This window comes from Setaria italica, chromosome III (genome assembly GCF_000263155.2).
Source record: "Setaria italica strain Yugu1 chromosome III, Setaria_italica_v2.0, whole genome shotgun sequence".
Lineage (NCBI taxonomy): Eukaryota > Viridiplantae > Streptophyta > Magnoliopsida > Poales > Poaceae > Setaria > Setaria italica.
This window is the reverse complement of record NC_028452.1, coordinates 9,495,420-9,520,336: the sequence shown is the minus strand read 5'-3', so window position 1 is coordinate 9,520,336 and position 24,917 is coordinate 9,495,420. Positions and strand designations below refer to the sequence as shown.

At 53.8% G+C, this 24,917-nt stretch overlaps 7 protein-coding genes across 7 annotated transcripts; 3 read left to right on the top strand and 4 right to left on the bottom strand.

Annotated features, from left to right (window-relative positions):
- Positions 1-1,535: 1,535 nt before the first annotated feature.
- LOC101777254 lies at positions 1,536-2,577 on the top strand. Its single transcript, XM_004961084.3, has 2 exons — positions 1,536-1,815; positions 1,928-2,577. The coding sequence occupies exons 1-2, from the start codon at positions 1,715-1,717 to the stop codon at positions 2,280-2,282; spliced, it is 456 nt and encodes a 151-aa protein (XP_004961141.1). The 5' UTR covers positions 1,536-1,714; the 3' UTR covers positions 2,283-2,577.
- A 479-nt stretch (positions 2,578-3,056) lies between these two features.
- Positions 3,057-4,086, top strand: LOC101776846. The gene has a single exon (XM_004961083.3). The coding sequence runs from the start codon at positions 3,280-3,282 to the stop codon at positions 3,844-3,846; it is 567 nt and encodes a 188-aa protein (XP_004961140.1). The 5' UTR covers positions 3,057-3,279; the 3' UTR covers positions 3,847-4,086.
- A 4,475-nt stretch (positions 4,087-8,561) lies between these two features.
- Positions 8,562-10,838, top strand: LOC101776443 (zinc finger CCCH domain-containing protein 39). Its single transcript, XM_004961082.4, has 3 exons — positions 8,562-8,718; positions 9,228-9,887; positions 10,003-10,838. The coding sequence occupies exons 2-3, from the start codon at positions 9,249-9,251 to the stop codon at positions 10,345-10,347; spliced, it is 984 nt and encodes a 327-aa protein (XP_004961139.1). The 5' UTR covers positions 8,562-8,718; positions 9,228-9,248; the 3' UTR covers positions 10,348-10,838.
- A 313-nt stretch (positions 10,839-11,151) lies between these two features.
- Positions 11,152-12,235, bottom strand: LOC101776041 (probable 2-oxoglutarate-dependent dioxygenase AOP1.2). The gene is made up of 2 exons (XM_012844705.2): positions 11,766-12,235; positions 11,152-11,696 (listed from the first exon to the last, which is right to left on the bottom strand). Exons 1-2 carry the CDS (start codon positions 12,158-12,160, stop codon positions 11,528-11,530), a joined length of 564 nt encoding a protein of 187 aa, XP_012700159.1. The 5' UTR covers positions 12,161-12,235; the 3' UTR covers positions 11,152-11,527.
- Positions 12,236-13,104: 869 nt separating this feature from the next.
- On the bottom strand, positions 13,105-17,692 carry LOC101786172 (probable 2-oxoglutarate-dependent dioxygenase AOP1). Its single transcript, XM_012844665.2, has 4 exons — positions 17,616-17,692; positions 14,910-15,431; positions 14,491-14,812; positions 13,105-13,568 (listed from the first exon to the last, which is right to left on the bottom strand). Exons 1-4 carry the CDS (start codon positions 17,690-17,692, stop codon positions 13,326-13,328), a joined length of 1,164 nt encoding a protein of 387 aa, XP_012700119.2. The 3' UTR covers positions 13,105-13,325.
- A 231-nt stretch (positions 17,693-17,923) lies between these two features.
- LOC101775633 lies at positions 17,924-18,856 on the bottom strand. Its single transcript, XM_004961080.3, has one exon. It carries the CDS (start codon positions 18,689-18,691, stop codon positions 18,185-18,187), a length of 507 nt encoding a protein of 168 aa, XP_004961137.1. The 5' UTR covers positions 18,692-18,856; the 3' UTR covers positions 17,924-18,184.
- Positions 18,857-20,909: 2,053 nt separating this feature from the next.
- On the bottom strand, positions 20,910-21,848 carry LOC101775233 (oleosin 16 kDa). The gene has a single exon (XM_004961079.4). It carries the CDS (start codon positions 21,774-21,776, stop codon positions 21,276-21,278), a length of 501 nt encoding a protein of 166 aa, XP_004961136.1. The 5' UTR covers positions 21,777-21,848; the 3' UTR covers positions 20,910-21,275.
- Positions 21,849-24,917: the final 3,069 nt, after the last annotated feature.

Sequence of the window (24,917 nt, the reverse complement as noted above, 5' to 3'; positions counted from 1 at the left end):
TCTTCGGGCGTCAGTCAAACTCGTCTGTTAATTTCGTTTCGAAATTTTTATGCGGGTGGTTTTGAGAGCGGATACAGGTAATTCGCCGTGAACAAGCTATGAGCTCTGGCTGTACTGTGTAACGACGACCTGGAGCGCCCCCTTGTGGCCTTGTGCAGTGCAGTTGAGGAGGAGTTGGCGCGCTGCCGGGTGCCGGCGACAATGCCAGGACGGTGGTTCCCAATGCTACGAGACAATGACAATGGCGGAATGGAGACACAGGCGTACGTACAGGTTCTCCAGGCCAGGAGCCACGCCATGGTTAACGCCAAACGCAGCACGGGGACGCCTTCGTTCACTAGTCAGTAGTCACTACCACCCCGCTGCCCGCTAGCTGTTACGTTACGGTGCGCCCGCGTGCCGCAACAGGATGGATGATGGCTGGGGAGGAGATGGCCGGCGGCCCAGTTTGCCATTGTATTATGGGCCTAGCTTATCTTACAGCCTGATCCCAAAACACAAGACTAGGAAAGGGACGAGGCCCCCGCCCGAACCGAGACTAGTGGCCGTAGAAGCCCAGAACGGTCATCTGGACAGAGACGGGAGCAGTTGGCGTATTGATTCTGCTCTCTGAATCCACCGTTTGCCAAAATTGAAAATGAGCCGGGAGAAAAGAGTAGCGCATTTCTTGGTGGCCTCTGCTTTCGCTCTCATAACTAGCTGAAAGTGCTGCAAAGGAGGAAGTCCGGCACCTGTTTCGCTGCTTTGGCACGGCTAAAACATGCCAAACTTGCCAGGTGTGAGGTGTCAACGGCGGACTATTAGGCCCCGCTTGAATACCTGTAGATTCAGAATCCAGCTTCTGGAATCCAGCTATGGATCAAACACTCTAAATTCTGCCACAGATTTTAGAATCCAAAGCTAGCAGATTCCAGAATCCTAGAAGCTGAGCAAACCTAGCTTCGTGCTGATTCTAGGTTATTTAAATGACGATGTTGCCCTTACCTTTTTCGCATCCCCATGCTATCAGCAAGGGTATTATAGGTATTTGGTACCATAAAGCAACAATCCATCTACCTACAATCCATAGATCTAAACACCTCATCCATCGAAACTTTTACGATCTTGATTTTAGAATCTAGCAAAAGATCCAAACATGCTAGCCGCCGCTGTGCAGAACCATACGCAACGCCAACAAGTCCTCGGCGGTCGGCGCACACCTCGTCTCGACCAGCCATACGAGAATACGTATGCGAAATGACGGGTCATCTGGACTCTGGACGGGATGCGTTGCACACATGGTGCCGGACTGCCGGTGTCCCTCTCTCAGCGTTCACTAATTCAGAGCACGAACAGAACAGCCTACCCGCGCGCCGAATCGCTCTGAACTGCGACGCGACTGGGCACACAAATATCCAACCAGCTGGGGCCCGCGCTCCCGACGTGCCCAGCGCACCATGTGACACGCCACCGGTGGTTCCACACGCCAAGTTAACGGGGAGAGAAGCGCACGTTCCAGCTGATAGAATCCAGCGTCCAGGCCCGAACCAACCGCCGTGATCTGACCAGCGACCTCTGTCTCTGTTCACCAACACCCCGCCAATTTCCTTGGAAAAAGGCAGCCTACTTAGCTTCCGAGCTCTCAGACCTGCCATCGATCGCAAGTCGCCTCTATAGCCGGCAAACACGAGGAAGCCTTTTTGTTCTAGATCGACGAAGCTCTCGGGACTCGATCATGGCGGTCTCCTCCATCAGCTGCGCGCTCAAGCCTCCAGCCCCCGTCAAAGAAGCAAGCGCTCGCCTGCAACCGTCGCCACCTGCCACGAATACGCCGTGGTGAGTTACCACTTCTGTCTCAAGATCGGTTGCACATCCAGCCCTCTCCCAAGTTCCAACCGCAATGGCCAGGGACAATGGTATGACGCGTGCGTGCGATCTCGAACTGCAGGTCGGGCGGGCTGCGCCGGGCTTGCGCGGCGGCCGCGGCGTGCGTCGTGATCGGGACGGCGGGCGGCGGCGACGCGGCTCTCGCGCGGGGTGGCGCGACCGTCGTTCCCAGAGCCGCCGGCGATGTCGTGGCCGCCGTGGACGCGCGGGCGCCGCCGCGGTGGAGCGACCGCAGGGAGTGCCCGCCGTGGCGCGCCAACTCGCTGGAGAACATCGTGCCGGAGAACCTGCCCCGCCCGTCGGCGCGCCGCAGCTTCAACAGCATCAAGGCGCCGGAGAGGGGCCCCGCCCTCGCGCCTGAGGCGGTGGCGCCCTTCCTGGAGCCGCACTCTGGCCTGGGCTGCTTCTCCCTCTAGGCAAGTAGCCGGCGGCCCCTCCTCTGTAGTTGCATTTGTGTTTGTATACAGCCTGGTGATCAGATTAGCAGAAGGGGTACTCGAACAAGGTTCGAATTCAATAGATTTTAGAAGAAATCATTTGTCCCGCTAATCCAGGGGCGGATCAAGGGCCTGGGGCTCATCTTCCTCTTCTTCTTTCTCCTTCTCTTTCTCTTTTATCTTCTTCCTCTCCATATCTGAAAATTTTAGTACTTTATTCAGTAGTATGAGCGATGGAACATACGTACATATGTATACACACGACATACGAGCATGATTTTTGGGTTACATTTCCTTCAAATTTTCATGTGCTTGTCTAGTGTCTTTGTCACGCTCATGCAGCACGTTCGGGGAAAACCGACCTGTGCAGCAGCGAGGGAGCGTGCCGCGTGGCGGCGTCCGGCGTGACGCGTGGCGCGGGGAGGTTCCAGGTTTGCCGCCCCTTGCCCGGGTAAGATGGGCAAAGGGCCTTCCTGCGTAGAAATTACTAGGCCCGTGAGCAGTGGAAGCCCATCTGGGATGAGATGATGATGTTTGGGCTGGAGGCGAGGCCTGTACAACAATTTAGCAAGTTACAGCCCAATCATGGATTTTGGAAGAACATGCCTCTGTAGTAGAGAAATCGGGTCGATGATACTCTGCGTTTGGTGATCTCATCTTTTACTGAACTCCGATTTGATTGATAGCGCAATTCTCTTGCGTTGGCATGATTCTGAAACGATCACGAACCACTAGTGCTGTCAATGGGAAAACCTGACCGTCTTTGCCCAATGGCAGCAGTAGTTGGGAACCGCGCGCACGCCACTGTGGACAAATATCTAACCAAGCGGGTCCCGCGCTCTTGACGTGCCACGAGACACGCCACCGGTGGTTCCAGTGTTCCGCACGGCAAGCGAGAAGAGTTACCGCTGCAAAAATCCGGCGTCCAAAAGTCCGGGGCAACGACTCTGATTTCACCAAACATTCTCCCTCCCCCATGGAAAGCCTATATATAACTTGCGTTGCGTTGGTCGAACCAGTCAACATACGCCAGTACCATCGCCGCATCACTCTTCGTCCGGCGTGCCCTGCCCACGGCTCCAAGAGCTCAGGAGCAAGAATGGTGGCTACCTCCATCAGCTGCTGCCTCGGGCCTCCCGCACCGCCCAAGGAAGCTGCTAACACCGCTCGCAGGCCGTCGTCGCTGCGCCTCGCGTGCGTGGCCGCCGCGGCGTGCGCCGTCATGGGGATGGCGGGCGGCGGCGGCGGCGGCGCCGACATGGTCATGGCGCTGGCGCGGGACGGCGCGGTCGCCTCCAGGGCCGACGACGTCGCCGCGGCCGTGGGCGCACCGCGGTGGAGCGACCGCAGGCAGTGCCCGGCGTGGCGCGCCAACTCGCTGGAGAACGTCGTGCCGGAGAACCTGCCCCGCGCGCCCGCGCGCAGGAGGTTCAGCAGCGTCTCGATCTCGGCGGCGGCCCTTGCGCCCGCGCCGGACTTGGTGGTGGTGCCTCCTGTCCTGGCTCTGCGCCCCGGCACCGGCACAGGCTGCTTCTCCCTCTGACGCAACCGGGACCCGTGCAAAACGCACCTGTATTATTTTGCATAGTTAGTATAGATGTTAGAACCAGAAGGAAAAAATCGCCCCACTGATCGATCAGTATTTACTAGGGTGGAAAATGGGGGCATGTGTATATGCGAGACACATATCGCCATGTACTTTATTTGTTATTTGCAATAACTGATCAGTGTCGAACTATCGATGACAAATGGAATTTGAAAGCTTCTGCTGATCAAGAGAAAAGATGGCATCACCCTGATCGTGTTGCTTTCTTGGAAAAGTAGAAAGCGTGACAGATATAGTGAGTACGTGAAAACGAAATCCAAAAATTGATCGAGCTAGTTTCAGAAAAGAAATGTTCAGAAAAATACAAAGGTCCGAGCTTGTTACGTTTTACTTTTACACCTGGTGCGAGAGCGAGGGGGGCGTTGCGCACGTACGACAGTTCGCTCGGGCTGAACGTACGACCTGCTTTGATGCTGCCCGAACTAAAGCTGTAGTACAACGTTTTTGAGTGAAGTACAGGGACCAAAACTGTCTGCCACATTTCTGCAGTACGAAAGTGACCTTATTCAGCGTGTTTTGCACTTTTGCTCGAGCCACGTAGTACAACCTCTGTGCTGTGGACAACAATACAACAGGGAAGCAGCCGCTCAGGAACTGAGAAGTCGGAACCATTGTGCCAAACTGCCAAAGCCAGCCGCCCCATTAGGTAGGAAGTTTGGGACACATTGGGACAAGTAAGGTAGTAAACTCGTAGATCCTAGTACAAAATTCGAAGAAAACGCGTTTGAAGTTTGAACTCGTGGACTTCTACTGTTTTACCTAAGACCCGAAGGATTTTTATTTTTATTCTTTTTTCTACTAGGCCTCTCGAATTTATGTTCCAGTTTGAGGCATTCCGAGCTCCATTTTGCAATTTCCATGGCACCCTTGGTCGCCCGGTCCACTTGTCAGGCCTGTTTCGGCTTCAGCTGCCATTTTTGAAAATGGACACACACGAAGTTCGGGCCACGAGCCCACGACCCACGAGGCTGCCGGCCTCGTCGACGCGAGAGATCCATCCATCATCATCTGAGGCCGGCCCAACTATAGCGGATCCGTCGTCCGTCGCTGTTAGCCAGAAGTAATTTTGTTGGTCAAAATCTCAGAGCCCGCAGACCAGTGCTCAAGTGATATTCGATCATGGCCTGTTCGCTTCAGCTTATAAGCTGGCTGAAAAGCTGAAACGACTGATTTGTTATGAGAGGAAAATACTGTTTGATGGCTGATAAGTCGGCTGAGTAAGCTGAAACGAACAGGTCACGGTGTTTCCCCTCTCTTGCTTGACTACGGGTCACGGGCGTTGCAATTGCCGTGAGCCCTTGAATGGCGGCAGAGGGCAGACTGACCCAACCGCGCAGAAGAAGGCTCCAGTGTGTCCGCTGACACGGGCCACGCAGGTTCCATACGAAGCGGTGCAGTTTTGGCGGCTGAAGTTTAACTTCCCTCGGGCGCCCTCGAGCCTCGACAAGGACCGTGACCCGCCGAGCTAGACCATTTCAAAGCTGAAGCGACTTGGACATCCAGCGCCACCGCCACCCATCGATGCGCCGGCAAGAAAGAATTCACGGTCACGAAGCTAGAGGCTACTAGAGATCACGTCGCGCGAACATATATTGACCTGGCACTTCCATTGCCGGCCACCGATCAGCTAAGCTGCTCTGCTCGATCTCACCGATACCACTACTATATAAGCACCCATATCCACCAGCAGTGTGTACACACCTCGCCGTGGCACATCACCAGATCACATCGATCCCATCGTCGTCGCGCACGCAGGGCCTGCCTGAACATGGCCAGCCTCGTGTCCCAGCCGCGCCACAGCATCCAGACGTACTGGGCGCGGAGGAACTACCAGCGCCTCGGCTCGCCGTCGCGGCGCCTCAGGGTGGCCCGCCTGGGCGCCGGCAGCAGGGCGACGTCGTCGGCGCAGCCGCCGGCGCCGGCGCCGGGCTCGTCGTCGTGGAAGGCCAGGGCGGCCCGAGCGGCGCGGCTCCGCGCCGCGGTAGTGCTGGCGGCGCCGGCGCTCCTGCTCGCGAGGCTCCGGGACGCGTACGTGGACGCGATGGTGGCGCTGGGCGGGGGCGCCGTGCGCCCGTGCGCGGCGCTGGCGAGGTCGCGGAGCGGCGCGGAGGCAGGGCTGTGGGGGAAGCGGGTGCCCCGGGCGCGCCAGCCGGGGCGGCAGGGGAGCGGCGGCGACTTCGAGCGCCGGATGATGGCGCACATATACAGCATGGTCGTCACGCCGGAGCTACCCTGCGCCGGCAGAGCCTGATGGGTGGATGAGCATGAGCCGAGCACGTTGTCCGTCCCAGTGTAAGCAGCAAGCGAACCGGTGGATGTGATGTGACGACGCCACTTAAAGGCCGGATCCTCTGTTCGTCATGTGTTTTTGTGTGTTCGTTGATCTCCTTGTGCGCAGCTGCTCCATCTGAATCACTAGTGAGTGCTGCGAGACCACAAGTGTATATTATCATCGCTTACGAGAATAAGAAAGGAATTTCTTCCATCATTTGATCGTTTGTGTCTCGGCGATCCTCTATCCAAGTGGCTATTTGTGTTCTCCATCCAAGTGAATACTCGAGCTCTCCATCCTGAATGGTCTGTGAATTAAGGCGGGAGTATTTGTGCTTGCAAGCTGCTAGCTACAAACAGGAAAGGAAAATACCGAGCACTTGCTGCTGCTAGGTTAAGATTGACAAGTCGACCTCGAAGTCAAGTGAGAAGAGGATAACATATTCGGTCAACAAACCACTACGTTGGGCCAGTTCTCTCTTTGCGAGAAGCCCAAATTGGGCTGTTTAAAGGCTCCTGATGACCATACGGCCCAGTACCTAAGCAAGAAGTCCACGTCTGCCTACAACTTGGACGCTGTCTCACTGACTCACTGGTCCCAACCCAGCTTGAACTTTCTACAAGGGACTGGCAATTTGGCTATATACGTAGTACAACAATGTTGTGTGTACTAAACCACATGGCTAGGTCGTGCCTTGTGCGGGCTTTTGCTTCAGGTGCATGACCGCAAGGGTAGGAGTATGATCATAGGAGGCAGCCCGACCCGAGGAGACCCAGGAGAGTCAGCCTCCAGCATCCGCGCGCTGATTTCAGGTCCGACCTGCACGTCAGCACGTCCCGCATCGCCGTGCATGCCTTCACCCGCACGTACCGAACCAACCACGCGCAAGTGCATAACTAATCCGATTGGGATCCCCCTAGCCGAACTGATTGGCACCGCTAAACGGAAGCGCGCACCTAAAAGCCTCGCCGATTCGTTTGGGCGTCGCGTCCCCCGTCCGCGTCGGGGGCACACCTGTTCCCTCTCTCTCTTCTTGCTTCTCAGCACGCTCTGTTTATCTCGGCGTGTACCGGCGGCCGCGGCCCCGCACGGCCCGTGGGTGATGCGCCATCGGGACGGACGTGCGTGCACGGGTGCGTGGGCCAAGTTAGTTAAACCTGTGCCGAGGAAGCAACGCTACGGACTGGCTGGAGCGTGACATCTTGAGGTTCTTTTTTTGTTTGGCCTTTTGGGTGGTGCTACTATCTTGCTCGAGACGGCGCGGGTTAGCTCGGAGCTGAGAGGGACGGACCCGTAAAAGCGAAGCAAGCTGCAGCAGCTATAGCGATCCGGTCATACACACGGATCGGAGTAGCACTGCAAGAACAAGTACAAAAATAGCTAGCGTCCGTTGGCCCACGAAATGATTCGTTCGTGGTTCGATGGTCCTGAGCGAGAGTACTCAGAGACGAATGGTGCTCTCCTCCTACGAGGTGTGCACCTCACTGAAATGGGCATGTTCGCTTCAGCTTATTCAGCTGGCTTATCAGCCACCAAATAGTATTTTTCTCTCACAATAAATCAGCCGTTTCAGCTTTTCAGTCAGCTTATAAGCTGAAGCGAACAGGCTACAAGTTCCGCTACCGGTCGTCAAAGGAGCTCACATTTCATCCAGACATCCACTGAGACGGAAATGATAGGCAACAATGGACGGTAATGATAAGCAACGACTGTTAAGTGTTAACTACGGCGGTTAGTGAGTGTTTGGAAATAGCCTGTTAAACTTTAGCACCTGTCATATCGGATGTTTGAATACTAATTAGGAGTATTAAATATAGTATAATTACAAAACTAATTGCACAGATGGAGTCTAATTCGCGAGGCGAATCTATTAAGCCTAATTAGTCCATAATTTGACAATGTGGTGCTACAGTAACCATTTGTTAATGATGGATTAATTACCCTTAATAGATTCATCTCGCGAATTAGACTCTATTTGTGCAATTAGTTTTGTAATTAGCTCATGTTTAGTCCTCCTAATTAGTATTCGAACATCCGATGTGACCCTGCTAAAGATTAGCACATCGTATCCAAACATCTCTAAACCACAACCTGATATCTGACATTTGCACAGGATCATCTCTGCCTCCCTTTACTCAGGTCATGCTATTCAGAGCACACCGAACAGGGCAAATTTGAAAAAAAAACGGAGCATAGGCTGCGAGAGCCAGCCATGAGCAACAAAAACGCGCGGGCTACTCGAGCGCCAATCCCCAAACGCTGCGCGGCGCCGTGGCGCGCGGGCCCCACTGGATCCGCCGCTCGATCGCTCGCCGTAGCCAGGCGCGCGCTGCGTGCGGCGGCCTATGTATACGCGCCCGCCTGCCCGCTCGCACCCAGCAGCAATCTACCCCTCATTCCCTCCCTCCCTCCCTCCCTCCATACCTCCCTCCCTCTCATTCTACCAGCAACATTCCTCCCGGCTCTCATATCTCTCTCCACCCCAAATCCGCGTGTCGAATCGAGCGCACGCTCCAGCAGGGGAAGCTAGTTAAGAGGTGAGTGCGCGAGCTGTTTGATCTGAGCTTCCATCCTCGTTCATCAATTTGGGTTGTGCATTTGATGGATTGTAGCCGCCGTGCTTGATTGTCTCGCTCCTAAAATGGGGCGACTGTTGATGTGGGTTTTGCGTTCGTGACTAGATTAGGTGTGGGTTCAGTTCTGCGTGAAATCGAAGTTGTCAGTTGTAGATCCAACTCACTGGCTACTTCCCGATTGCTTATTGCTCGCTTTTCTGTTTCAATTTAATGCGTCCTAGATGTTGGGGTCAGTTCCACGTGAAACGAATTTGTAGGTTGTGGATTCAACTCACTGGCTGCGCTCTGATTGCTCTCATTGCTCGTTTTTCTGTTCGAATTTGATTCGTGTTCGGCTAGTTCTGCCATCGCCTTGAGCAATATGCTTCGTGGATGTTTCCAGCAGTGTGCAGTCCAGTTCGCTCCAGAGATTTATTTCCTGTGATTTACCTTCGATTTTTCCGTGACGTTTTGATCCAATTTGGTTGCAGGGGCAAGTTGTTTGCGCCGCCATGGAAGTTGTCCTCGCTCCGGCCCAGCCCGACGGCCTGCTCGCGGCGTTCGGGCCCAAGGAGCCCTGCGGCTTTGGAGATCGACGCTTCACCTCGCCCAGCCAGCTCACCAACGGCGACGATCTCTTCTACGGCTACTCCTCCCCCTCCTCCCCCTTCGGCCTCGCCAGCGTGCTCTCCACGCCGTCGCCGTGCGCCGCCTCGCTCTCCCGCGGCTCCTCTGACTCCGGCTCCGTCGTCGACGACGGGGACGATGCGGCCGCCGCCGCGGATCGCCGCCACCGCCTCGCCCGCCTCGCGCTCCAGTACCAGGAGGTGCTCGCCCGCTTCGAGCTCTGCCTCTCGTACCTCGCCGACGCCAGCAACGAGGCAGCGGCGCTCCGGCGGGAGAACGATGAGCTCCGCGTCGCCAACGAGGACCTCGCCCGCCGCATCAAGATGGTCGGCGACAAGCTCGCCGACGAGTTCAGCGGTCTCCGCCTCGCCGAGGGGCACGGGCACCCCACCCCACTTCGTCCTCTAGCACCGCTTCCAGTCGTACCGGCGCTGCCGAAGAGCATCTCCGTCCGTTCGCCCGGCTACCTCAAAATGAACCAGAACGGCAAGCATCGCCCTTCCAAACCAACGAAGCTGGGCTCGGTGAGATCAACGCCCACTCCGTTTCCCCGTTTTTGTGACCGAGTCCAGTGGTCGATCAATCAGTTCATGCCTCTTACCTGTTCGTCTGTTGTTCTCAATGCGGCAATCCAAGCAGCAGCGCGTGTTCGTAGGCATGGACGGCAGCGTGAAGGAGGATGGGGAGCGCAAGGGCGGGGAGGAGAAGAAGCTTAACAGCGGGCTGGAGTTCGAGGTGTACAGCCAGGGCACGTTGAAGACGGAGCTGTGCAACAAGTGGGAGGAGACTGGCGCGTGCCCTTACGGCGACCAGTGCCAGTTCGCGCACGGCATTGCCGAGCTCCGCCCCGTGATCCGCCACCCGCGCTACAAGACGGAGATCTGCCGCATGGTGCTCGCCGGCGTCCTCTGCCCCTACGGCCACCGCTGCCACTTCCGCCACTCCGTCAGCCCCGCCGACCTCTTCCCCCAGCATGACGTCTGATTATGTCAGTCCATGGCATGGCGCCACTCCCTCACTCGCTTCCACCCTCTCCACTTCTCCAGCTCTGCCATTTGTTACGCTATTGTCGCAGTCGTAAAAAAACCATGTCATTATCACAGGTGAGGCTGAGGAGGATAGCCATAAATAAGGTATAGTTAGATACATGAAATAGAAAACAGAAATTGAGCTATATAATTAGCACGCAGGCAAGATGTGAATACAGAGTTCTAGACACCAAGCTGTTCATATGGGGCTGATCACCAAATATGTGAATTAGGTTGAGTTTATTGTATTTTTCAGTATGGTTTACTAATCGCGGTGTTTTGGGGGCAAATAGGCGATAATTTGTGGACTCCTGTAAGTAAACTTGGTAAGGCTGTTATCTGAATATTCATTGATGTGTTGAGCACTTGCACACTTGGCTAGTGCAGGTATCTTCAATTGTATTGTTTCTGGACAATTGAAGCAATGAATTATATTTTGGTGGAACATGTGAAGCTTGCAGGGATGGCATTTTGCCTCCAGTTTGTGATGTTCTGTTTACTGCAGATGATCTTGCTGTCCTAGTTTTCTTCCGAGTGACTAATGCTGTCCTAATTTGCCGTCTCTCTATCAGACTATCACTTGCAGTGGTCAGTGGATGGGGATTTGCCCCATTTTTTACCCCAATTGCTCTTGTGCCTCAGCGCCTGTTACCTTTATGCAGCTGTTACCTTTGTGTTGTCTTTGCTGGTTGTTTCGCAGTTGGAATAAGTTATACTGTGGATTTCAATTTGTATGATCTGTGTTATTGTGCACGAAGGATAGTCAGTAGTAATTAGCGATTACACTTTGCATACACTGAAAGTCAGTTCAAAGGTGGTAAACTGCTTGTTTGGATGGCAAAGATGCAACACAATTTACACACCTTATCTCATCTTCGCTAGAATGCCAGATTGTTCATGTTTCAGGATGCAAGAAATGCAACTGTGTCCTGTGTCTTCTATGGTGTGTTGTAAACATTCTAGTGTGCAGGGGTGGTACAAGAACAGAGGCTATTGGTGTACAGTACAGGGCTGAACTGCAGATGCATTTTGTTGCCTATAATCCACAGTAGGCCTTGAGCTTCGGCCTGTTCGCTTCAGCTTATTCAGTTAGCTTATCAGCCACCCAACAGTATTTTCCTCTCACAACAAATCAGTCATTTCAGCTTTTCAGCCGGCTTTTCTTCGCGGCGGCTCGTGTTGCTCGGCCACCCCGAGCCCCTCCAGCACCATCCTCCGCACCGCCTCCTCCAGCTCGGCCATCCGCTTCGCCGCGCCATGGACGGCCTCGCTGCCACGCGCGCGGCAGAGCCGAGAAGCTGTAACCTAGTTCCCATCGTCGTGCCGGAGCAAATTAGTTTGGGGGAGGGGGGGGGGGGGGTTGCAGAGAGCTACCAGAAACTGGGGTTGCCGCCGCCGTCGGGCCACATGAGGTCCGCGAAGGCGCGGACGGCCTCGGGCTTGGGAGCGTCCACCATGGCGAGACTCTCCTGGCCGTCGAGACCCTGGGACTCACCGAGGTAGCCTGGGAACGGCTTCTCCGGTCCGTAGTTGTTGCACGGCTTGGCGTCGACGGGCAGGGCGAAGAGCGGTTTGACGGCGCCGTCGAAGAGCGCGGCGCGGAGCTCCGGCGCTAGGGCCGGGTAGCGCGCGTCGAAGCAGCCGATAGTAGCGAGCGCGTCCACCACCTGGGCGCGCACCGCCGGCCAGATCCCGGAGCCCGGCGCCGACGGGTCCACGCCGGAGAAGTCGATTCGGGGGAGCTGCGTCGCCTCGGCGCTCCCGCTCATCGTCAGGGCCTCGGCTCTGCTCAGCTGAACTCCTTGTGCGCTGGCGTGGCTAGTGGTTGCGTCAATGACTTTGACTTGTACGAGTAGCTTACTGAACTACTGATAGGCTGATTTTGAAACGAACAAAAAAATTTTGAAACGAAATAGGCTGATAGCTTTGTCACGAACTGATTCGCCGAGTGCAGCTCGAATTTACGTGAGTACAATTTACACACTGCAATATTGCATAAGCACAACATAAATTTATTAATTTCTTTCGTGCCTGCCATCGGATTGTTCAGGTTTCAGGCACTGTTTGGAGACTAAGGTTAAACTTTACTCCCTGTCACATCGAATCATCGAATATTTGATACTAATTAAGAGTATTCAATATAAGTTAATTATAAAACTAATTGTACTGGAGGCTAATTCGCGAGATGAATCTATTAAGCTTAATTAGTCCATGATTTGACATGTAGTGCTACAGTAACCATTTGCTAATGATGGATTAATTAGACTTAGGGGGTGTTTGGATACCCCATGCTAAAGTTTAGCACATGTCACATCGGATGTTTGGATGCTAATTAGAAGTATTAAACATAGGCTAATTACAAAACTAATTGCACAGATGGAGTCTAATTCGCGAGACGAATCTATTGAGCCTAATTAGTCCATAATTTGACAATGTAGTGCTACAGTAACTATTTGCTAATGATGGATTAATTAGGCTTAATAGATTCGTCTTGCGAAATAGCGTAGGGGTTCTGCAATTAGTTTTATAATTAGCTCATGTTTAGTCCTCCTAATTAGCATCCGAACATTCGATGTGACACTGCTAAAGTTTAGCACCTAGTATCCAAACACCCCCTTAATAGATTCGTCTCGCGAACTAGTCTCGGGCTTCTGCAATTAGTTTTATAATTAGCTCATGTTAATCTTTCTAATTACCATCCGAACATTCGATGTGATAAGGGTTAAACTTTAGCTCGAGGATCAAACACGCCGACGTTTAGAAACGGAACCGGTATCTTCTCCGGTCGGTCCTAAACTTTCCAGTCTTCAGACAGCAGGGTTAATATCGCATCTCTGATGCAAAGCCGTTCACACGAACAAAACGAATGCCAGACGGCCGTACAGATTGCTCAATTCGATGGTGCACACCGGGCTGAACTGCAGACGTGTGTAGTTACACTCCACAGAAGGCCTTGAGCTTATCTTCGTGGCGAGCACCGTCTTCGGAAACACAGAAGCGGATGTAGTCATTGTTGTCATGGGGCTTGAAACGTGGAGGGTGTTCGTCGTCCACAAGTTCACCTGGCGCCTGAATCTGGAAATTCGGGACGGAGAACAACATGGCAGAGTACCTGGTGGCATCCCCACCGACAGTAATCCGGTGAAATGGTGCGTATAGACGGTCGTTTGTCCAAGCCTGGAGTATATGGTGAAAATCATCAGTGCAGAAAGAGCAGAAGACAACATTGATCAGTGCAGAAAGTCAGGAGACAACATGATCAGTGAAGAAATGGGTGTCTCTGAATTTTGAATCGTCGGAGAAGTTACAAAATACTAAATTAGTATTCCCTCCATTCCAAGTTCCAAATTATAAGTTATTTCAACTTTCTTGGAGAGTCAAATCATACCAAAGTTTAACAAAATTTAAGAAAGTACTAATGAATTGATACCAAATAAGTATAATTAGTTTCTTCATTAAATATATTTTCATAGTATATCTATTCAGTGCCATAAATCTTTGTAATCCTCTCTATAATTTTGATCAAGTATAAAATAGTTTGACTCTCAGAAAAATTAAATGACTTATAATTTAGAACGGAGGGAGTAATGGTGAAAATGCAGGCGGGTCTGTACTCTGTAGTTTTTCAGTGATTTGTTAAGCTCAGCTTTAACTGAACTCAATGCCTGAAAATATCCATGCACACGATTACAGTATCGCACGTCCTTGTAAGCAAGCAGGTCTAAAAATGTTCCAGTTAGCAGCCCAAGTGTTGACTAACCGAATTGTGAAAGAAGATTCTTTTGGTGACCTGTTAGGACTAGGCCTTCATGTTAAAATGTGCACATTATTGCGTTTGACAATGTTTTCTGAATGACTGACACTGGTGTTCTGAAAGGGAAATAGGCACTTAGGCAGTGTGCTACTGTTGCTGAAACATTGTATTTGCATAACAGATTACAGTATCTACTGCTACTACTAATACTACTTGCTAGCATTTGTATATTCTTGCTTAATCTCTCATTGTCCAACAACTAGAACCGTCTCCAGCTCACAAACTTGTGGCTCTCGCCAAATGCAATGAGAGGTAAAAATGAAGCAGAACCGCATTGATTCGTACCCGGAGTGCCTGGCCGACCATGACGACGAGCGACGTCGGCGACGGCTTGACGAGGACCCGCTCCCCGTCCCTCGTCTGCACCTCCAGCCCTTCCACCTCGTGCTGGCACACGATGCTGAGCAAATTGGTGTCCTGATGCGACCCGAACCTCACCGTCTTCTCCGCGGCGTGAGGCGCCTGGTACTCCGACATCCGGAACAGGTGCCACGTGGACGCTCTCAGCGCGTCGTGGTACTTGGCCACCCCGAGCCCTTCCATCACCATCCTCCGCACCGCCTCCTCGAGCTCGAAGATCCGCGACGCCGCGCCATGGACGGCATTGCTGCGCGCAGCCGTACCAGAGCAAAAGTCAAACCGAACCTTGCCTCTCCACGGAGCAAGATCTGCGGGGATGAAATTAAAGGAGGTGCTAAGCTTACCAGAAGCCGTCGTTGCTGCCGCCGTCGGGCCACATGAGGCCGGCGAAGTCGCGGACGAGCTCGAGCTTGGTGCCGTCCACGATGGCGAGGCTCTCGTAGCCCGGGATGTCGCCGAGGTAGCCGTGGAAGGGCTTGTCGGCGCCGTAGTAGTTGCGGCGCTTGGCGTCGACCGGCAGCGCGAAGAGCGGCCTCACGGCGCCGTCGAAGAGCGCGGCGCGTTGCTCCGGGGCCAGGGCCGGATACTGCGCGTCGAAGCAGCCGACGGTGGTCAGCGCCTCCATCACCTGGGCGCGCACCGCCGACCAGGTCCCGGCGCCCGGCGCCGACGGGTCCACGCCGGAGAAGTCGATCCTCGGGAGCTGCATCGCGTCGGCGCCTGTCCTCGCCGACCTAGCTGAGCTGAAGTGCTTAGCTCCGTGTCTTCGATGGTGATGGGGCTTGGGGTTGCTCTGCTTCGCATCGTGGTTGGTGGCTGCTCTGGCCTCGGAGTTGACGGTTGAGCATAGCGGCCGCCGACGTTGACTTGGATCCAGAGAAAGTAAAGTGGGCTTTGTATTTAGGCCGAACTACTTTACTGGCCCAACTAGGAACTGAACAAACTGAATCGGTTAAAATTTCTTCAGTTCACGGCGGAAATGTGTGATTGTTATGTTCTTCCATGATCATGAATTGACCGGCGTCAAGATAGGCTACCTGCCCTGTGATTAAATTCTCCATCTGTGTCAGGTGCGGACAAATCTTTGGTCAGACTCAGACAGTGATTGGTCCAAAAAATGACAGTCACTGATGTTTACACGCACGAACGCTTCAGACTGCCCCAACCATCTGTCTGAACAGATCCAAAGTTCGCAAGGTTTTTTATTAAGCAACAAGACAGGGATATCATTCTTTTGGCAGAATGATCTCATGCCAAGCATTTAGAAAGGAGACCCGGCATAAGCGCGGTGAATCGGTCCTGGATGACACAGCATCAATTTGTCCATTTCTGTCATGCCTGCCAGATTGTTCATGTTTCAGACCCGTAGCAAGTCCAGCCAGTGTCTTCTCTGGTCAGGGCTGTAAATTACAGTGTGCAGGGGTAGTTAACAACTTCCAAGGGCGACAACGTTGAGAGAACGAATTCAAGATGCACAAAGCTCACCATCTTTATTTTTTTTATTTATTATGATGCGGTAGGCCATGAGTGTATCTGACTTGCATCGGAGCAATAGAAATGGGCCATGGTATTTCAGCACTAGACCCGTTACCACCCATTGGGGAACTTTTTTATTTTTTTATTTTTATTTTAGCATTTTGCAAAAATATATAGTCAAACAAAAAAATTGTAAAAAATATATAAGGTCTTATCGCCGGTCCAGGCGGCGGTTGGGCCGGCAGAAGAGGGGTACACCCCTCCGCATCATACTTTTAAAAAATCATAACTAATACATATCAACTCGGATAGAGATAAACTTTATATGAAAATTGTAGATCTCAATGAGATCTACAACTTTGTAGTTAAAACTTTTTTCATTTGATGTCATATTGGTGCTCAATTTTTTAGATCTGAAACTTTTGTCGATTATTTCAGCAATTAAATGGCTCCAATGAAAACAATTTGAACTACAAAGTTGTAAATCTCGTCGAGAGCTACAATTTTTATATAAAGATTATTTCTATCTGAGCTCATATGAATTAGTTATCATTTTTTGAAAGTGTGCTGCCCAATTTCAGATCTAAAAATTGAATTTTAAATCTGAAACTTGTGTTGATTATTTGAGCACCAATATGACATCAAATTAAAAAAGTTTTAACTACAAAGTTGTAGATATTGTCGAGATTTACAATTTTTATATAAAGTTTATCTCCATCTAAGTTGATATGAATTAGTTATGATTTTTGAAATTGTGGTGTGGAGACCCCTTGTCGTCGGCTGGGCTGGTGGTAAGGTACTTCCGCCGGCCCAACCGCCCAGCCCGCGATAATAGGCTAGTTTTACAATTTTTTCATCCGACTGCAAAATTGAAAAAATAATATAAAAATAAAAAAATCCCCATTGGGTCCCCCATTCAGAACCTGGCCCAACTAGAAACTGAGCCCTGCTTAAATAACGGAAATACTTCTCTTTAAAAAACACACTAGAAACTTAACCCAGTCTCCCCTAAAAAAAAAGAAACTTAACCCAGTCATCAACCATTGTCCAATCGCCGGCTCAAATGCAAGCAGACCTTTTCTCCCACGATGGATTGACATTGGCCAGAGCCAATCCTGGCCACCTGGCCTGCAAATAAACTTCTCGTTCCGCGGCACCCGCAGCCAAAAGCTCCAGTCACTGACGTAGTGATGCCTACACGCACGACCGCTTGATATCGCCTCAATCTTCTTCCGAATCAGACCTGACGTTGCCTCTGCATGATGTTGTTTAACCAACAGGACATCACTCTCTTGGCAGCTGGGTTATCGCCAGCAATGCCCTGCCAAGCATGTTCAAAATAAATAGATAAAAAAAACAGACTCCCCATGCGCGATGAATTTCCCCTGCACGAGCCATCAGCCATGCCTGAATTTTCTCAAGTCTTCAATCTTCTAGATGGACAGGAGACGCCCATGGCGCCGCGTGCGATTGCACGCGACGCACCCACGTGAGTGCGTTGCTGAGCAGAGCCGCAGAGACCGCAGCTTCGACGGGGCTCTCAGTCAGAGCCGAGCAATAAGAACCGAAACGACCAATGGATGAAGGCGCTCGTGCATTTCCATTTCCTCGCAGGAGTTCCAAGAGCAGCACGTTCTTCCAGCAGCGACATCGCACGTACACGCAACTCGTTTTTCGTCAAAACACATGGCTGTGGAGTCGGACTAGTATGCCCGCCGATGCCGATGCGAATTGCGAGCCAAAGTCGCGGCAAAGTTTACCGCAGACAGCGACGCTTCGCTGTGTTCTTGCCCGTGCGGCGAATCTTTGAAAGATTACAACCACCTAGAAGGCCGCTTTATCGTTGAAGACCATAACGGAAGGAATTCGAGAACGACACGGGTTGATGTGGAGGTTAACAGTAGTCGCAGCTGAATAATCGTACAAAACCAAGCCACGGATTTGCTGCTCTGCAAATTTTCTTAGAATTTATACATTTTACACGCTGCCACTTTTGCAGCAGGCGGCTTGCTTGCATTCACAGGGGAAGGACAGCGGCAGTACTGATAATTCTCACTCTGACTACCAGCTAATAAAGGAAGAGCGTACATGCCGCTCTTGATCGGATCAGCAGCGCGCGCGTGCACTCCCCGGCTCACACGCATCACATGTCGAGCAGGTGATTGGCGGGCATCGGCGCCGCCGCCTGCGGCAGGTGCCCGGCGGAGGAGTGGAGCATGGCGGTGAGCTCCTTGGACGCGACGATGGACTTGTAGATCTCGAAGATGAGCCGCTGCTCGAACTCCGTGGTCCGGGCGGCGCTCGGCGCCGGCAGCTGCTTCCGGCGCGGCACCCGCTTGGTCCAGAGCCCGTCGGGGCCGCCGCCGGGCAGCGTGATCGCCGACGCCCTCCTGGCCAGCGCCAGCATGGCGCCCACGTACGCGTCCCGCGCCCGCGCCAGCGCGCGCCGCGGCGCGGCCAGGGCCACGCGCACCCGCACGCGCAGCCGCCGGACGGCGCCCCACCCGCCTCCGCCGCGCCGCGACGCGCCCAGCTGCCGCGTGACACGGGACTTGCCGCCGTCCGCGGCCTCCAGGCGGTGGTACTTGCGCCGGCGCCAGTAGGCGCGCACCCCCCGCGTGAACTGTATCGGGAACGCCTCGGCCTCCATGGGATCGGATCGACCACCGAACGCGCTGTCCGCTGTCCCTCGCTCGCGCGTGGGGTGGCTGGGCTGGTTGCCTGGTTGGCGTTGGTGGTGTGAGTAGGAGGGGGGCAGGGGAGTTTGGGTGGAAACGGTGGTGCGGACGCTTCATTTATGTAGGAGTAGAGGGGAAGGCAGGAGGCGGCAGGGTTGGTGAGCGGGGCTGTGGGGGGTTTATTGGTGGTGCTGCGCGTCACATGGATGTGGCGTTCGTGGCGCACGGGCAGGGATGATGCGCGTCAGGTCAGGGATGGGTGCGCGCGCTTCCCGTTCCCGGCAAGTGCGCGGCCGGTTGGTGCTGATGCTTGCGAGCCCCAAGTTTGTCTGTCCTACGCTACTCTCTATCCCGTGAGATGTGAAGACTGCTTGAGTCGCGTTGAACGATGAACATCTAGAAGCGAGCTCGGTTGCCGCCGGGATGAAAAGCGTTTAATTCGGACGAGAAATGTATTGTTCCTGGGGTCGTACTACCGCAAGTAGCGCGCAGACAATTCTGTGGGTTCTAGCTGAAAATTCTGGTGCTTCACTTTTCGGAAACTGCTTGTTTACTTGAGACTGGTTTGATTTTTATTCACGCTGAGATAAAGTCAGATGGAGAACTGGAGAGGCTTGGTACGTGGAGGATCTTTGCCAAGTCTTGGGCCATACTAGTAGTATCTTTGATGGTCAAATTAAAATGCCGTAACGAAATGAAACATGTGATTTGAGAGGAAAAAAACTGCTCATCCCATCATCATTAATAAAAGAAACGATCGTCGGTTGAAGATTCTGGAGGGCCAGTCAATGGCTTGTTGGCGCACGAGTCTGCTTTTAGCGTGCGCGTTCCACGTGTTTGAAATGCCTAGACATGATCCGATGCTCGTTTACATTCAAAACATGTGACCATGCGAGGTAGTACTAGCGTGACTGTTAGATTCCTACAGCTACGGTGAGGGAGGCAAATGCTTTGCTCAAGGATGGGCGGGGATGGACACGGTGTGACAGCTGCGGGAAACGGAGTACGTACCCGCAGTCATGGCATCTGCCGCAGGTGCTGACGCTCCGGCCACGGGGAGCTCTGGGACGACGGCGGGCTGCAGGATGGAATCGTCAGGCTCTCGGCACCGTGGTGGGCGTCTTGTTGTTGAAAGAAGATGGATGCAGGCGGCATCTTGTGCTGGCTCAGATTTTACTGGTCTTGTTTAGTTGCCTAAGTTTGGAGGTGCCAAATTACTGTTACAGCACTGTAGCATACTGTAGCGTTTCGTTTGTATATGTGAATTATTGTCCAAACATTAACTAATTAGGCTCAAAAGATTCGTCTCGCAAAGTACAACAAAATTGTGCAATTAGTTTTTAATTTCGTCTACATTTAGTACTCCATGCATGTACCGCAAGTTTGATATGATGGGGAATCTTCTTTTTGCATAGTGCCAAAGTTAGGAGTTTGGGGTGAACTAAACAAGGGCTGAACCGAATTCGTGCCGAGTTTGATACTCATGCTGAATGAATCTACAGGGGACTTCTGGTTTTACCTTTTTCCTTCTCTTCCTTTTCTGTTTCCATTTGAGGTTCGACGCTTAGGTTGCGGGTGCTACACAACATCAGGATCTAGCGATTACCTTCTTCAACCTTTAGTCACCCCATGTTCGTCAACGCATGCTGACGCTCAGAAAAATGATCGAGCAGTTCAGCTCGAGCCCTGCCCCAAAAAAACCGGATGACCGTCCGTGGGCCGGCCTAGGCACGTATTTTCGGTCGGAAACTAAACCATCTCATGCTTTTGCTGGCCCATTCCGCTCAGGTAAATTGGTGCCATTAATTGTCGTCGCCGGGCGATAGCTAGTTAGCTACTCGAAATTGGAAGGCGAGGGGTGTTGGGCTATCTTATGCTCTGATGGGAGAGGTTTTCAAAGTGTCCGTGTCCAATTGCGAAACAAAAGAAGATACCAAATCAATCCACCAACACATTATGCAAAAATCACGTTACCAAATACTACCTCCCTTTGCTGCTTCTTGTTCGCTTTTCATTTACTATTATTGCTATTATTATTACCCTTTTCCCGTTCAATTAAGTCCGATTCGATGCGAGCCGAGGGCTTTTTTTACCAAGTTGGACGCGTGGCCGGACTTTCGAACCAAGTTGAATCCTAAAATCAACCGATCCAATCATGGATCCTTCGATGTGGCTCATATGGGGTACGAATGATAGGACACTGCGTTTATTCGCACTCCTTCGGTTTTTTTACATAATGTCACATGTTGCTCATCATATGTTAATGACGCGATCCATAACCTCATATCGTCAATAGAAGCATTCCGCGAGGGAGGGAGTTGATCAGGCTGCCAGCCATGACGAGTCCTCTTATGATTCAACTAATTGCCTAATTACACGAGTACTAGAAAAGCAAGATAAAATTACCAAGATAAACGTGTCCTAGCAAAAAAGTAGAGAAAATTGACAGCACGGAGGGGGAGACTGGATTGGAGTACGCACGCAAGAGATGAACATGAAAAAGAGACGGCGACGACCTAGCTACCAGCAACACGCACGCCCGGCGCCGCCGCGCGCCTATGCTCCTGGCGCGGCGTCCTTGGAGCGGCCGTGCAGGTACCCGCCGTACTCGCGCGCGTAGTCCTTGACGTGGCTGGCCGTGTCGGCGATCCGGCTGCGCGCGTAGTCCATCCGGTCGGCGCCCACGGGGTGGCGCCCCGTGAAGTAGCGGTACATCCATGTCCCCGCCGCGAGCGCCGCGACGGCGAAGCCGCAGGCGGAGAGCGCGACGGCGGCGAGGACGGCGGCCGCGACGGCGACGGGCACCCAGATCGGGCTGGTGAGCAGCGCGATCGGGCCCAGGAAGACGAGCGCCACGACGGCGCCCGTCAGCGTGAGCCCCGTCAGGAGGAGGAGCACGGCGCCGGACACGAGCAGCGTCAGGAAGCCCACCACCTGCGTCGAGTTGGGCGCGTGGGTCTGCACGCGCCGCAGCAGCGTCGCCGACGATGGCGAGTCCGGCGGCGGGTGCCCCGGCCGCTCGCCGTGCCCGTGCGCGTGCTGCTGCCGATCCGCCATGCTCGCTCTCTCGCGCCGCGTGGCTTTGAGGAGGAGAGCCGGAGGCAGCTCGGCGGTGTCGGGGGATGGCGCTTGTCTGTCCGTGGGAGTAGTTGGCAAATGGCGGGGAGGAGTTAAAGGCGCGGAGAGGGACGTGCCAGCGCCGGCACGTGTCCGGGCGCCGCGCGTGCATGCGCGACGTGTGTGGGAGCAAGGCGACGACCGCTAGCTCGCGCTCGCGATCCTGCTCCTGGGTTCCTGGCCTTGTCTTTTCACCGTGTCATCCGGATCAGATCCTAGTTTAACCGCGGGAGATGCCTGCTTGAATGAAGTATCTAGTGTGGCAGCGGCACGTGTGCGAGGGCATCGACGGTTCGAGGAGTCCGCGAGACGGCGACGGCGCAGGTGGCCGGCCCGCGTCACGGTCGGCATGTGAGCAAGTCTTGTCGTGTGCGCACGCGAGCTTGATGCGAAAAATCAAGCTGGTTTCGGGGGACGATATGATCGTCACCACACCAGCCGCCGGAACGCGCGGCCGGCGCGGGGGTCCGCTGCTCGCACCGGCAGGCGGCGGCGTGGCGCGCCAGTGACCAGTGAAACAGAGCAGTGGAGAGGCATCGCCGCTCGGCGGGCAGGATATGTCACGTACAGATGAACATGTGATGAAGCAAGATTAGTGGAGAAAAGGTGCCCCAACAAGATTTTGACCGCTAATCAGCAGGGAGGGATGACACGGGATAAGCGACCACGCGACAACGACTTCCATTATGCAGAATCCAACATCAAGGGTACCACAGCGTCTGCCGGATTCCCTGGCCGTGAACCCCACTTCGTCTTCCACGGCACGGCTATGATCACCTCCTCCGTCCATGCGCTGACAGAAACTTTCAGCTCCTCCTGGACTTCAACAGAAGCAACGGACCGCGAGAGCCTGATGCTACCATCTCCGGCAACTACTACTCCTCTCTCATCCTTGTTGGAACGAAGCAAGACGATTCCCTCGCGATCGATGCCTGCCGTACGAGCAGCGAACAGCCTGTGGAATCCGTCCGGCCATGAGCCACCAACGACTCGCACGAGGATCGTTGCCTCCACGGACTGAACGATCTGCCCAAGCTTAAACTGCAACGTAGAGCGACCCTGGCCGAGGAGATCTGGAGGGCGTCGCGGAGGAACGCGACGTAGAGCGGCGGGGGCTCGTCGCTGAATGCTGGTGGTGTCGTCGAACGACCCGTCGATGCGCGACCGCGTGGCGATCCAGTGGTCGCGGTACTGGCTGGCCTGGTCGGCGAGGAAGTCGCGCGGCCCCGTCTCCCATTCCGCTTCCTCGTCCGCCGCCCGATACCTCTCCCACATCGCCATGGCCTCTGCCGCCAAATGCGCTCGCTCCATCACGGGAGCGCGGCGGAAATTGGATTGGCCTCGCCGTCGGCCTTGGTACCGTAGCATAATAAATAGGCACGCGGATGTGTACGGATTCCGTGACGAACTCGGACTTGCCGATCCCGGTGGCGGCGTGCTGGCTTGGGTCGTGAATATCTGATGGCCGGGAGCCGGCGGGGGCGGAGTCCGGAGCTGGTAGTGTTCACTGTTCATAGCGCAGCAGAAGCAGTGACCGCTGCACGGCGGCTGCCGTGGGAAATTTGGAGCGGGCGGTGTGGTGGGGGCTCCCATCTGGCTTCCATGAGCCCCTCGACCCTGCCCTTCTTAATCCGCGGCTTGTCGCTCCCACCGCCGGCCGCAGCCCACCGAGGATCCAGCCTCGTCCGGTTGGCAGCGCTCCCGCATCGTCTCGCCTCCACCGCCAGCCAATCCATAACCACCACTGGACCTCCACCGCCCCACCCTCCTCCTCTTCTATGGCCGCCGGCCATTGAAGCTCCCACCCCAACAACCTTGAACCCTAACCCCGCCATCGCTTCCACTACCACCCCGGCCAGCAACGATCTCGCCGCCGGCCGCTTTCCCCCACCTCCCACCCCTCTGGCGAGCGATGGTAGGCTCAGCTCGAGAAAATTCGATATTTGACACTCAATACGTGCACCTCGTTAAATTTGACATCCCATTCGCGTACCCTTTCAATATTTGACACTCGAATTGTTTCGATTCGGGAATTCTCTTCCCTTTTCCACAATTTCCATCTTTTCTTTTTCTCTTCTCTCTTCAGCCCTAGTGAACGGACAATAATACCCCTAGCCTTATCTTTCTCTCCCGTGCGTCTGTCTCTGGTTCATCTCGATGACGAAGAAACGTGTTCGCCGCTGACGGCTCGTACTTCTCCCCGTGCCCACGGCCAAAGCAGCAGCAGGTACAGACCAACCCGCCATGAACTTGAGGGGGAAATAGGTCTGGCAGATCCGGTTCCGAATTATCGGTTGCTTCCCCGTGCGTGGCGGCATGCCCGCTCCCTGTTCCACCCGCCTGAGCTGCAGACGAGCTGCGCCGCCGCATCCCCATGAGGGCCCTGTCCGGCCGCCAAACCCCGCGCACCCTTGTCGCATTGCGGCCGCCACGCCGCCATGGAGCCTGCGCTGGTGATGTTGGGGCGCAGGCAGCAGGCGGAGGTGGCGCGCGGCGAAAGCGGCAGGCGGAGGCAGCCGTGCGGTGCAGATGCGGCAGGTGGAGGTCGCGTTGGGCGTGTAGCGCAGGCGACGGGTTCTCTGGTTCTCTGGCAGAGGAAGAAGAACAGATGGAAGCGACTTTTGCTTTTTACGTTTTGGTTCTCGCAAAGCGTTGAGAATAGGGGTATTATCGTCCGTTCACTAGGGTTGAAGAGAGAAAAGAAAAGGAAAAGATGGAAATTGAGGAAAAGGAAGTGTTAAATATTGAAAGGTACGCAGATTGGATGTTAAATTTAGTGAGCTGCGCGTATTGAATGTCAAATATCAGAATTTCTCCGCTCGCGAGCTGCGGTGGCGTGCAAATGAGCAAGAGGAAGAAGAGATCGTCAAGAGCCGCACGAATCTCAAACACCGGAAGCCATCTAGCCATCTAGCTTTGGGGGTGTAGTGTGAGTGCTTTAAATGAGTTGGATCCTGGTGATGAGCTGATAAATTTATTCTCCAAGGCTTGAATAAAGACGTGTGGATGGCTATAACTCATTTTCCACCCAGTTATCTAGAGCTCCCAAAATCACGACGCTATCACCATAATTTAGAAAAA